The sequence below is a fragment of the Nicotiana tabacum genome, chromosome 22 (assembly GCF_000715075.1).
Source record: "Nicotiana tabacum cultivar K326 chromosome 22, ASM71507v2, whole genome shotgun sequence".
NCBI lineage: Eukaryota > Viridiplantae > Streptophyta > Magnoliopsida > Solanales > Solanaceae > Nicotiana > Nicotiana tabacum.
In genome coordinates this window covers 94,088,772-94,101,636 of record NC_134101.1, presented here as the reverse complement: position 1 = coordinate 94,101,636, position 12,865 = coordinate 94,088,772, and the positions used below count along the sequence as shown (strand labels likewise).

The window sequence follows — 12,865 nt, the reverse complement described above, 5'->3', positions numbered from 1 at the left end:
GTCTAAGTATTGATATGTAGAATTATTCGATCTGTATATTGGTGAGAGTTACCATATACAACACTGTTATTTATTAAATAAAGAAAGAAAAAAAAAGAATCTCCGTAGGATACATATAAAATAGATATAAAGTGTATGGATAAACGTATAATTAATATTATAATGTTACTGGGAAAAAGCTTGGCTAGCTGCTGTCAAGATTTAAAAAATGGGAGGATTAAAATATTTGTTCAAACTTCAATGGCACAGACCACGCATATATTGTTTGGAACTTGGTGGTATGATTCTCTAAACTACTAAGCATCTTAGATCTGATCGAAACCCTTCTGTTTCATAGATTCAAAGAGAGAAAGAAAGCAAAAAGTCCCTATTTTGCAAAACTTGGTTTACTCAAAAACTGAAAAATCATCAGCAATTGAGAAATTAATAACAACCCTGCTGCAGTTTTTTGAAGTTTGCATTGGATGCAACCCTCTGAATTTTTTCAAGGCACCAAAGTTTCGAGCAAATCTTTAAAGAGTGCACGTACCCTCCCCAGGTATGCTTATTTATGTTGCCATTTTCGTGCTTCATGCTTCAAGCTTTTAATCTTATTTTTCTGAATAATGGTGGTGTGCCGATCAATTTCGTGCAACTAAATTGTTTACTTGCTGCTTTCCATAGTACATTATATATTTATATACCGAGTGATTCTACGTACCCACCGAAGAGATTACTTCATCTTCAACCACGCATTAATGATCTTTTGTTTTAAATTCATTTTCATATACTTGGTTATGCAATTTGGTTGCTTGTAATTGTATTCATGTGTTTCGTTTTTCCAATTTGCAATATTCCAACTTTATGCTAGGAGGAGAGATGCTTCTTTTGTCCCCTTTAGTGTTTCTTACTTTTCTAGTTATGCAGCCCAAGGTAAATTTAGCTCACTTTATTACCCAATCATCACTAGGATGAAAGAATAAATTATAGGCAAATTGATGGCCTGGCCAAGCTTTTTTAGCCGAAAATTGATGGCCTGACCAAAAGTATTTTTAGCCGAAAATTAAGGTGTTTGGCCAAGCTTTTGGAAGGAAAAAAATCGCTTTTGAGGAGAAGCAGAAGCAGTTTTTGAAAAACAGAAAAAAGTAGTTTCTATCCAAAAATAATTTTCTGATAATCACTTTTGAGAAAAATATACTTAGAAACAGTTTTTAAAAGATTGGCCAAACACTAATTACTACTCAAAAGTGTTTTTCAAATTGATTAGCCAAACTGCTTCTCACTACTAAAAATACTTTTTTTAAAAGTACTTTTGAAAAAAATGCATTCCTCAAAATAAGTTGATTATAAAAACTTGGCCAAACATGCTATGAACTTCATAAACGAATGTTACGAATATAACTGAAATCATTCCTTTCTATATATTAAAAAAGATTTTATAATGTATAAGAATATAACAAAATCATACTAGCCTTTTAACCTGGCATTCATGACTGAATATAGTAAATTTTCAGTAGTAAGAAACTACCAAGGAGATTGTTGTGGATGGTAGGTCCACATAGCTGTTTACCTGGCTCTAGCATAAAATACCATAGACAAAATGTTTTTTCAATAAGAAAATGTTGGACCTATCCTTGTTAAAAATATCGTGCAATCCATTAACTTATTGTCATTTTGACTTGTAGTGCATCTGTAACGCTACCTTACTCTCAACAAGACCCCACCCTGCTTGAATTTAAGTTAACATACATTATAAATTTCTGTTTCCATGATTAATGTAATTTAATTTATTATAGTATGTTATTTATTCTTTATTTTAGATTACTAAATAATGCGTATTAAATGGAGCTTCATGTAATTACATTTAATTAACCCGGTTATATTGACATCTCTTACCCTTTCATTGTACGTGTTACACACTCTAATAATTAAAGAATCTGAAAGTCTATGTTACTAAATTAGGATTAACAGTTACTTGCTGCTATAGGTAATTTTAATTTGGTCATACCCCACTTACTGCACACAAATTAAACCCTTAAAAGAAGCATCAGAGAACGATTTTTTTTTTTTTTTAAAAAAAAAAAGGTAGAGGGTTGCTTTATGTGAAAAAATTACTGCTAAAGTGCCGTACTTTGACCAAGTCAAATAGCATTAGCAAAACAAAAAGACAAGCATTAACCCTTGAATTTGTTTTATCTTTAGAGTAATGCAAAGTTCACGTGAATGGTACTGTGTAACTCCTAGGAACTTTAATGATCTTGATTTCTTCAAAACTGAATCCGTTTAATCTTTTAATTTGTAACTGTCAAATAAGTTATTAAGAATTACTCGGTGGCATTTGCCGCAGTCTCTTCCATTAAATTAACATTAGAATTACACTTAGCATGTTCATACTGTTGTTTTATCAATGCGGCTTTCGGTATAGCAGTACCTAGGTCTAAAGTTAAGGAGTTCCTCATATTAAAGATATCAATAGTAATAAAAGTGATTTAACTTATGTACACTGATTATATAAAATATTAATACGCTATTAATGTAACTTAACCCATTGTAGTATGTCATTGTTCCTATTTTCTAGCTTAAAACAAATAAATCATGATCAATTTAGTAATTAGTTGCATGTACGTAGTTACCTTCTAAATGATTAGACAATGTAAAAAATATTACCCTGCACTAAAGTTAAAATGGATAATAATAGGATTAAAGGTGTATATACTGATATTATAAGATTTTTTTCTACTATTAGTGTAATTTAAATGGCTATAGTATATTATTATTCTATTTTTCATGGTGTCATATCAAAAAACATTATGAAGAGTTACTTGTAGTTGTAAGTTAAATATAACCTTGTTGAAACAAAAACGTATACATGTTTGTGCACACTTTTATAGAGTTTAAGTTCTACTCATATATAATACTTTATATCAATTTTTTACATTATCAGGTTAAGTTAACTTATGACGATATGTAACTTCTCATAGCAAGTCCAGTATGGTGATTGAAAAATAAAATAATAACCGAATTATATTATATTTACGATTAGTGTAAAGAAATTTTTTATCAATAAATTTTAACCTATGATAGTAAGTTGTTACAATTTTTATCAAATTAACAATTAATTCTTAGTAAAAAGTTTACCTATAATTACCTAATAAATTATATAATTGTATATAAGTATTTTATACATAAAAATTAAACCTATAATAACTTGCTATAGCCTATTAAATTGAAATGAATTAAATTATATTTGCGATTAGTGTAAAGAATTTTTTTAATCAATAAACTTTAACCTATGATAGTAAGTTGTTACAATTTTTATCAAATTAACAATTAATTCTTATTAAAAAGTTTACCTATAATTACCTAATAAATCATATGATTGTTGTAATTATATTTATAAATAAAACTTAAACCTATAATAACTTACTATAACCTATTAAATTGAAATGATGGTGCAAATACTCTAAACAATCAATTGTTATAACCCAAAAAAGTATTGACGAACTTTACCGTCCATGTTACCATATGTTTGAATAGTAATATAAGACCGTGAAGAATTAGAAAGGGAAAAAAAAACAAATCTGGGAAACACCCCATGTGGAATCTCCACATACACTGCATTTGGGAGTAGATTCTTGTGTTCCATTTTTATGCCTCTCATCTTACCTCGTGGTCATACTATACTTTACTGTCAGCATGGGAAGCTTGGGCTAATTATAATACTTCACTTGACAACACTAAATGGTACTCCCTCCGGTCCACAATAAGTGATCAATTTATTTATTTTATTTTGATCCAAAATAAGTGTCCATTTATATAATCAAGAAAAAATTTAATTTATTTTTATAAAATTACCTTTATGTACATATCCCTAAAAAGTTTTCTTACTCCTCATATTAAATATTTTGTATTTTCTTAATGGGCGTGTTAAAAGCAATTTGGTCACTTATTATGGATCGGATGGAGTATACAAATATAACATTTCTATTCCACATTGGAGTTATACAACTTGATTATCACGCTATGAATGTAAGATTCTTGTTCTAAAACGATTGAAAAGGTACATTAATATATTTGCTCAATGCAAGATCTCGTATTCCTTTTTTTATAACTATAATTTTCAAGGTAATTTGCGCATCTCAATTATTTCATCAGACTTTGTGTTACTCTTTTTTTTTTCTCACAAAGTTACATACTGCACATACCTAGACTATTCCACCGGATCATTCTTTATTAGTCTCTTATTGGCAAACGCCTAGCATATCGGTTGTTCAATCAGCCCGAAATTCTCAAGCATGAACTTTAAATTATCTTCATTTCGATTTAAATAGTTATATACGTTGAATTGTAAATAGGATTATACGACCAATGCAATTTAAATGTATAGTGAGTTATTCTATTCTTCAAATTATCAATAAACTAGTAAACATATCCGCGCTTCGTGCGGTTGTTTCGGAAAGAACGTAGATGGCTTTAAGAAAATAATTTTTTTTATGAGTTCTGTTGAAAAAATAAAATACCATAAGAAATAGTAAATTACATTCTTATATAAATAAATCACCAATGATAATTTAGCCAAGTAGAATAATGAAAGAAAAAGCACAAATATATTTGCTTTTAAATCCTTTTTGAATGGGAATTTATGGTAGAATTCAAATAAAACTATCACACATCACAAAATATTACCATTCAATACTTCTAAGTTACTATCAAATCTGAAAATTCTAATTTCACATTTATTCCTCGAATATAACAACAACAAAAAATCGGTTGATTGGAGAGAAATAATGAGAAATGGTCAATTACCAAAACAAAAAAGGGAAAATCATAAGTTTAATGAGAGGAAATAAAAAGTAGAGTTTCTATTAATATTATCTCGTTTAATAGTCAAAATAATTTGAATATTTTACTCATCAATTTGCTCTAAAATAACTTCTCCGGGTAAAAAGGGTTAGATTCCGATTAGGGTTTTCGATTAATATTTTACTTTAGTTCTTTTAATTCTAGGATAATATAAGGCAAAAGAAATTATCTTCTACTAATTTTAGAATTGTATTAACCGATGCTTAAGAACTTTACATTTCTTATAGGATTATTCTTACTATATTGCATTGTAGCAAATATATTTGGTTGAATTTCTCAAATAATAATTCCATTATATATATTTTTATTAATAAATTTATATGCTTTCGAGTAAATGGTTTTTAGGTGGATATTTAGTTTTTATTTGATTTTATTTCTTTTATTTGAAATTCAATTTTTATACATGTAATATAAGATCCATAAAAGAAAAACGAAGTTAATCAAAATAGAAAAAAATATAAAAACAAACAATGCCAAATTTGCTTGTTTAAAGAAAATTGAACTAAAAAAAATCACGTTGTACTTTTGATTTGCTTTATTTTATTTTTAATCTAATTTTTATACATGTGATATAGGATGTGATCCCAAATTCTTAGACTTTTTTAAGGAAAACAAAATTAATTAAAGTAGAAAAGATTAAAAGAACAAACAATGCCAAATTTCTATGTTAAGACAGAATCGAACAAAAAAAATCATGTTGTAGTTTTTAATTTAACTCTTCTATTGTTCTTTATTACACTCTAAATATTTAAAATTTTATCACAATATTATGATATCAATTAAAACGTTTTCGCTCTTCTAGCTAGTACTAATAGAAGTGCATGATAAACATATTTTAAGTTCTTCACATCCCATTCACCAGAAGGTTTTACTATAACTATGCATTACTCAATTTTTTTACGAATAGAAAAGCTTCGCTCACTAAATAAAAAATGAAGCAAGAAAAGAGATGGGAAAAGAAAAAAGAAAAGGGAGGAAAATAAGAAACTATTTAATATTCCTTTCTATTTCTTATAAAATTAGATTTGTATGTGAAGCCTATTTTTTTTTTTATTACAAGAAAATTCAGCTCAACCAAAACTCTCCTCAAAATGTTAATTTTGAAACAGCTCTAACAATATTTTCAAAAATTAAATAATCCAAATCCAACAAAATTAACCTTCAAAGGCAGCCAAACCTAAAAGTAACAAACAGTGAAATTAAAATAGATTCACCAGAGACTATCATACTAAGCACAGTAGATATTTCAATTTTCAATAATTCAAGGAGAAAAAGGCCTCAAACACAAATCACAATACTTACAACTAACATCAATGAGAATAGGAAAACGAAAATGTAGATAGCGAAAAGAAAAAAAAAAAAAAAAAAAAAGGGGAGAAGGCAAAAAGCTGGTGGCAGCGCGAAAAAATTAATCTTTGAGATGCGTGTTCACTGCCTTCGACTTCTTCTCCACTAAAGTTTTATTACCAGATTTCTCCTACGCCGACTTCTTTTTAGACTTTTGCCAACCTTAATTTTGGATTTTATAGAGATAAAAAAACACATTCTAAGAAAATGAAAACATAGAAGGAAGAGAGAGGGATTTGTGGAAAAGAAATAAAGAGGGTAATAATGAGGGAAAAGAAAATGGAAGAAAAGTAAGGAAGGAAGAAGGATTTGAGGAAAAAGAATTAATGTAGTAATATGAGGATGAAGAAAACGGAAGAAAGAGAAATTAAATGGGATTTGATGGGAAAAAAATGGAGTAATAATGAGAATAAAAATATATTTTTTGGTATTTTTTTGACAAAAAATAAGAAAAAAGTTCAAAATTATGAGAAAAAAGATAAATTGTCATATTGGTTAAAGAGGCATGTCACGTCATCTTTTCTATTCTCACCTTTATATTTATATATAGATAGATGGTGCTGCGAGTTATTTGTTATTGAATATCTTCTTTTTTTGCTCTTGATCAGAAGATAAAATAGTTTATATATTTTATCCGCACATAGCAGTACTTACAAGTAGCATCTTCATTACACATATTAATGCATCTAACAAAAGTTGTTCCTAATTTGTCTGCCTCTATAACAACTGAGACAAACAAAGGGGAAACTGCAAAAACATCACACTATCTGTAATAGTGTGATAGTTTTTATGGTTCCTAATTTGGCTTCTGTTTAACCCAAAAATAGTTTTTATGGTTAAAGTTATTATTAAGAAAAATCGAGTTACTGGTAATTAAAATCACTTCACTTTCTTGGCAATGCAAAAATAGAAAAAATAATAATGGAAATAATAAGTAAGGAAAGAAAGCTTATTGATGATTGCTAATTTCCCCTAAAATTGCGGATTGGACTTCTTGAATCAAATAAAGTAAAAGACTAATTGCATATATTTAGAACTTGTTAATGGTATTAATTGTGTTGATTGCCTGTTACCTTATTTAATTGTAACGGTTACAATAATAATTGAGGATCACCCGTAATCAAAGTTAAGCTAATTCCCTTTCCATAATTATAACAGATTCGTGAATCTTCCTCTTTTATAGTATCATCTCGTGCCTATTTCTTCTTTTACAGCTATTAGAACCGATATCTCCTTTGATAAAACACTGCCTTTCCGTTTTTCTTTATTGACCCAATTATAAGTGTCACTTGTCACCTTGTTGTTGGTCCATGTGTCATGTCCTTTTTCCACCAACACAGTTTCTTTTATATACTGTTAGTACAAAGAACTAATACACTTTTATGTAGGCTTTCATCCTGAGATCAAACTTATAACAAAAAAGCATGAAAAAGAGAGTTATATACGAAGCTAAAAAAAAGATACGCCAGCCACGTCCTCTAAATAAGGGTAACTAATACCCAGTCGGACCACTGCACTTGTAATTTTACTGTAGATGTTAGTGAGTTTTCGTATATTTTGACGGAAGACATATCACGTGGTTATAATTTTTGACTTGTTCAGAACTTAAAGTAAAAAATGAGTACAAGGATTGGTGAAGATAGTAAACATTTTTCTTTTTCTACCAGGTACTTGCATTCGCCCAGACTAATCCGGATTTACGCCGTATTAGATCCATTAATAGGAGAGTGTTTCCTGTCAGGAATTTTTTCATACTTAAGGCTCAAATTTAAAACCTCTGATTAAGCGTGGAAGGACCTGTCCATCCTACCATAACTACCGTAACCCTTAAAGTCGAAACAAATAAACTTTCATTTAAGGAAAAAAAGAGTTGATGGAGTTGTAGTAGGCATTGTCCACTGAAAATTCAATGCAAGAACAAGAGGGATCATTGATCTATGTCCAGTGAAAAAGATATAAAAAGTTGAAAAGCTAATATATGGTAATATATTGTATCCAAGACATGAAATGAAGTATCGAATTTATGACATTCCGGAAAACTGCATCAAACCGAAAAACCAAACCAAACCGATTAAAAAATCTGACTAGATTTGGTTTGACTTGGTTTGGTATTAAGTAAAAAAACTCGAACTAAACCGACATATAAATATATAAATTTTATTTATATTTTTAAGACTTTATAGTGATTTTTCTTTAGAAAATGTAGAAATATTTGGGATACTCTCATGTATTAACCTTGAAAACGTAAATTAACGAAAAATTATTGTTAGACAGACTAAGAAAATAACTATCATGTGTTACTAAAAAAATTCTCCCATTAGAATATTTTAATAGACCATATGTTTGTCAATTTTTTTCATATTTACTACATTACTTATTAAAGCTTTATCTATAATTTTAATAAAAAGTAAGATTGAAATAATATTCATGTAATAAAAAAATCCGAAAACCCGACAAAACCAAACCAATCCAAACCGATAAAATTGGTTTGGTTTGGTTTTGATAAAAACCGAACCAACCCAGTCCGTGTGCACCCCTACTTATATCCGAAGACATGAAATGAAGTATCGAATTTATGACATTCCTAATTGGAGAATGATGTTACACAAACTTGGATTCTGTTTGAAGGGTCTCTATCTAAGTCACATTTCTTACATTCCCTTTTAAGCTTTGTTTCATTCTTATGGTGACAAAGTTGTATCCCCCACCAACACTAATTCATAATGACAAAATTCCAATTAGCCATAGCCCATAGGGCTCATAGTCTTTTTCCATTACACTGACCATCATGACCTATACTGCTACACAAAGGTGGATGGCGGAAGGGGTGAATTGTGTATGGATTCAACTTAAATGAAATAGTCTCATTCCCCCTTTCAATTTAGATGAGATGACTCGGCACGAAATTTAAGGGGAAAAAAAAAGATTTTTAAAACTTGTGGAATTAAAAGCTTAAGGGGTAAAACTTGTGTGGGGCCATGATATTTGTGTGGTTATGAAAGCCTCTCGTTAAAGGCAAAATGGGCAAAATGAAGAGTTTAAAGTTGAATTATTTCCAATTATAGAAATATATCATTCTTTTTGGAACGAACTAATAAGGAAAATGTGTCATCTAAATTGAAACAGTGAGAGTAGTATTTTGAACCCGAAACATATATGCATGAAAAATTACTGTAGTTTCACATATATTAACTTTAAATCTTGAGTCTAACTCTGTTGCTACACTTAGGTTCCTCATAGGTTTTTGCTTACAGTTAATTGAGCCATCATAATAAAGGGAAATGGAAAATTAATCTTCTTGTTTTTTCAAAAATATATTCATGCAGGTTTTGGTTCTCCTTGCAATTATATTACGACATATCTTAGGGAAAGGACAGGAAAAAGGAGCATAAAGTTTCCAGGATTATTACTATAGTCAACCAAACCATATTTTTAACCTTGGGTATATATGGAGGGGACAGATTGTTAAAAATATATAGTAGGATATGTAATAATGTAAGGAATTCTTCACCACGCTTTTTACCACATCTGTCCTCTTAAATTCCTCTGTGTTCTCAGGCAGTTAAAGTGAGCATGGAGAATTTTTTTTCACCCTTCGTTTCTTTTCTATGTAAATATTTTTACCCTAGCATGCACTAAATACATGGACCTCATTACCCACTTGGGAAATACAAGAATAATTGCATGGGAAGAAACATTTTATATTGTTACTACTAGTAGTAGTACGTACTTTTGAAAAACCATTAAGAGTCAAAGAGGGCTCCCCAAAGTCCTAGCTCACACAATTCCCGAAAGCTGATCATCCCCAGTCCTGCTTTGCAGTTGCAGTCATTTTCGTTGTATGTGCGTTTCGAATTTAAATTTGACGGGTTAACCTTTATATTTTACTCATTTTACTTTTACAGTTATGGGCTAAGAAATTAATATTTGTTGAAGTTTTAGTGTCTTTCACACGTATATATACGCGTCGGGTAAAAATATTGTATTCAGTCATGTTGCATCCAGCTTGTGCAGAGTTAGAGGCGAGTTCAGGATTTGATCTTGGGTTCAACTTTGAGAATCTTAAATTGAATACGTTGTTTATATTTTAAAGTAAGGGTTTAGAATTTAAATTTTGTTGAAATTCTAGTAGTGTTTTTAATGCATATTCATATTCTGTGTGGAAGTAGTGAGTTTAGCTAGACCCTATATAAAAAGAGGTTGCATCTGCCTCTCTGCTTGTTGTACCATATATATGTACATTTTTTACAATATGTAGAGAAAAAACAGAGGGTCTTATATAAAATCACAGAATAAATGCATAGTCTTTTTGATTCCTTTTGCAGGCCTAGTCTATCAGCAAATCATCAAACATAGGAACTGAGTTTTAGACAGTGACATGGATGGATACTCATGTCCAAAAGCTCAACGTAACAAAAAGGGTAGTGGAAATGGAAATATCCCTTCAAGAAATGCCATCACCACGAACGGCAAGAACCACCGGCACACGGTGGTGGACGAAGATGATGGTGGAGATCCGATTGAATGCAGTGGGAAATCCTGTAAGGCATGCACCGGCAGCTTAATCGCCGATTGTGTAGCGGTTTGTTGCTGCCCCTGTGCTGTAGTGAACATTTTGGCACTAGCATTTTTCAAGATTCCTTGGATGGTGGGAAAGAAATGCTTGCGAATGGCGAAAAAGAAGAAGTTGGAGAAGAAGAGGAAAGATGACAAGAGTTGCTGTTACAGTGCTGACCGCGTAATGTATGCGGACACTGTAGAAGAAGAAGGACAAGTAGGGACATTGGGAATGGTAAATTCCCAATTTGGGGAGGAAGAGTTAAAGGACAGTTTTCGTGCAAGAATTGATGCAGAAGAAGTTTGGTTAGAGTTGTATCGAGTTGGTCATATGGGTTTTGGCAGAGTTTCTTTCACAGGAATTAATTCTTCTCAAGGTAAGGCCAATTAGGTCAAAAAATTTGTGACAGTTGTTTTCTTTTTCCTTTCTTCAAGCATCTGGTTTCGGAATTAATTGACCCGACTCATCTGGATTTGCTCCATAGAAAGCCTATTATGAGGGTTTTAACGCCATCTTTCAAAGAAAATACATTTCCAGGTTTGAGGGTGAAGGAAATCTTGAAACTGTTTTCGGTTCAGGCTTGAGGACAAGATGCGCTTCCAAATACAGAATTTACCATTTAGCCTTGAGACTGAATATTGGTGAACCATGATTACAACTGCAAACTACTGTGCCTCAGTTTCAAGTCGAAACCATGAATTTTGAAAGAAATTAAAGAGGAATATACTAGTACTAGTTTAGTATGTTAGCAAGATTAGTCTAACACTTATCTCTTTCGATGCCATTTACATGTCAAAAAAATCACATTGTTTCTTCTTTGTGAATTGTACAGTTAATATTAGTAATGTTTTCTTGGAATAACATTGCCAATTACTCATTTTGTCTCTTTGGTCTAATTGGAAAGGGGTGAATTTGATTGAAAAATGTGTGGGTTTTTTAAGTATTAATGCTCAAAAGAGGGTGAATGGGGAATGGAGGAAAATGAAATATTTGAGTTTCATTTGAGATTTCCTCCTTGATGAAGGGACATTGTCGCATATTGGAAGATAAAGAGGTTTTTATGGGTATATAAGTAATTGTTCTTCTAGCTCTTAAAGAGTTGAGAAGAAGGCAAGTCTCGCGCCGCCGTCGTCGCTCGACTTCGGCTTCGGTCAAATGATTGATTGATTAATTTTTTGGACCAAATTTATTTGTTAATAATAAATATTAACACAAATATTATTAAATATCCGTTTTAATAACAGAATATTAATATTAAATATAATAATATTAATAATAAATCCAACCGTTTTCCATTTTTCTGTTTTCAGTTTTTGTAACAGAAAATTAACCACCCTCTTCAACTCTCCCGGTTTATTGTTAGTAAATAGCAATTTATGTTATGGCATTTATGCTATGGTCGTTTTGCATAAACAGTCATTCTGAAGAGTTGCACCTCTTCAGCTTTCAGCCAAACATTGGCTATAAATACAAGTTCATTCTCTCAGAATTTCCATATGATTTTTTGAGTTCTCCTCCTTTCTTCTGCATACTTTTAACTTCAAAGAAAGCAACAGTAAGTGTGATTTGCTACCGAACTTTGTGTTCGCTGAAACACTAGGGTTTGAAGTACCGCTACACCAATGTATAATTCGTTCTATCCTGGGAGGAAATAATCCATAATCTTGGGTACTAAGAGGGGATTAAATTCCTTAAGGAAACACTGTGAATTCAGTGGGCTCGGATTAACTTCTGTTTCGTTTATATTTCTATTTATGTTATTTTATTTTCTCCAGAATTATTTTACAAATACAATTTACTAATAAAATGAGGCCAATTATCTCTTCTCTTTTCTTTAATCATTTTACAACGTATTGCGATATTGGTAATTATCCAGATACCTGCTAACCTTTCCTTCTTTTACTATTTTACCTTGACTATTTATTGAGTATCTTCTATCTCACAGGTATCGGATAAATCCACACATAAAACTTAGGCATTTGAGAAATTAAAATCATCCGGCATTGATTTTGTTGCCAATGAGATTTTGTAATATTGTATCATTATAGGTTCAATAAAGCTGTACTCGTATCTAATTTTATATTGTGTGAAAAATGAAGTACCAATTTGTTTTATCCA

The 12,865-nt window shown here is 30.7% G+C and overlaps 1 protein-coding gene across 3 annotated transcripts; it reads left to right on the top strand.

Moving 5' to 3' along the window:
* Positions 1-250: 250 nt before the first annotated feature.
* On the top strand, positions 251-11,624 carry LOC107759894 (uncharacterized). Of its 3 annotated transcripts, none has more exons than XM_016577898.2 (2): positions 251-538; positions 10,515-11,624. In XM_016577898.2, the coding sequence occupies exon 2, from the start codon at positions 10,568-10,570 to the stop codon at positions 11,135-11,137; it is 570 nt and encodes a 189-aa protein (XP_016433384.1). In that variant the 5' UTR covers positions 251-538; positions 10,515-10,567; the 3' UTR covers positions 11,138-11,624. The 3 variants fall into 3 exon arrangements, with proteins under 3 accessions (XP_016433384.1, XP_016433385.1, XP_075101233.1); XM_016577899.2 differs by lacking the exon at positions 251-538 and adding an exon at positions 9,740-10,028; XM_075245132.1 differs by lacking the exon at positions 251-538 and adding an exon at positions 10,052-10,281.
* The last annotated feature ends 1,241 nt before the right edge of the window (positions 11,625-12,865 follow it).

Bases quoted from the DNA above. Each gene is read 5' to 3' on its own strand.
- LOC107759894 (XM_016577898.2), top strand. From the start codon at position 10,568: ATGGATGGATACTCATGTCCAAAAGCTCAACGTAACAAAAAGGGTAGT.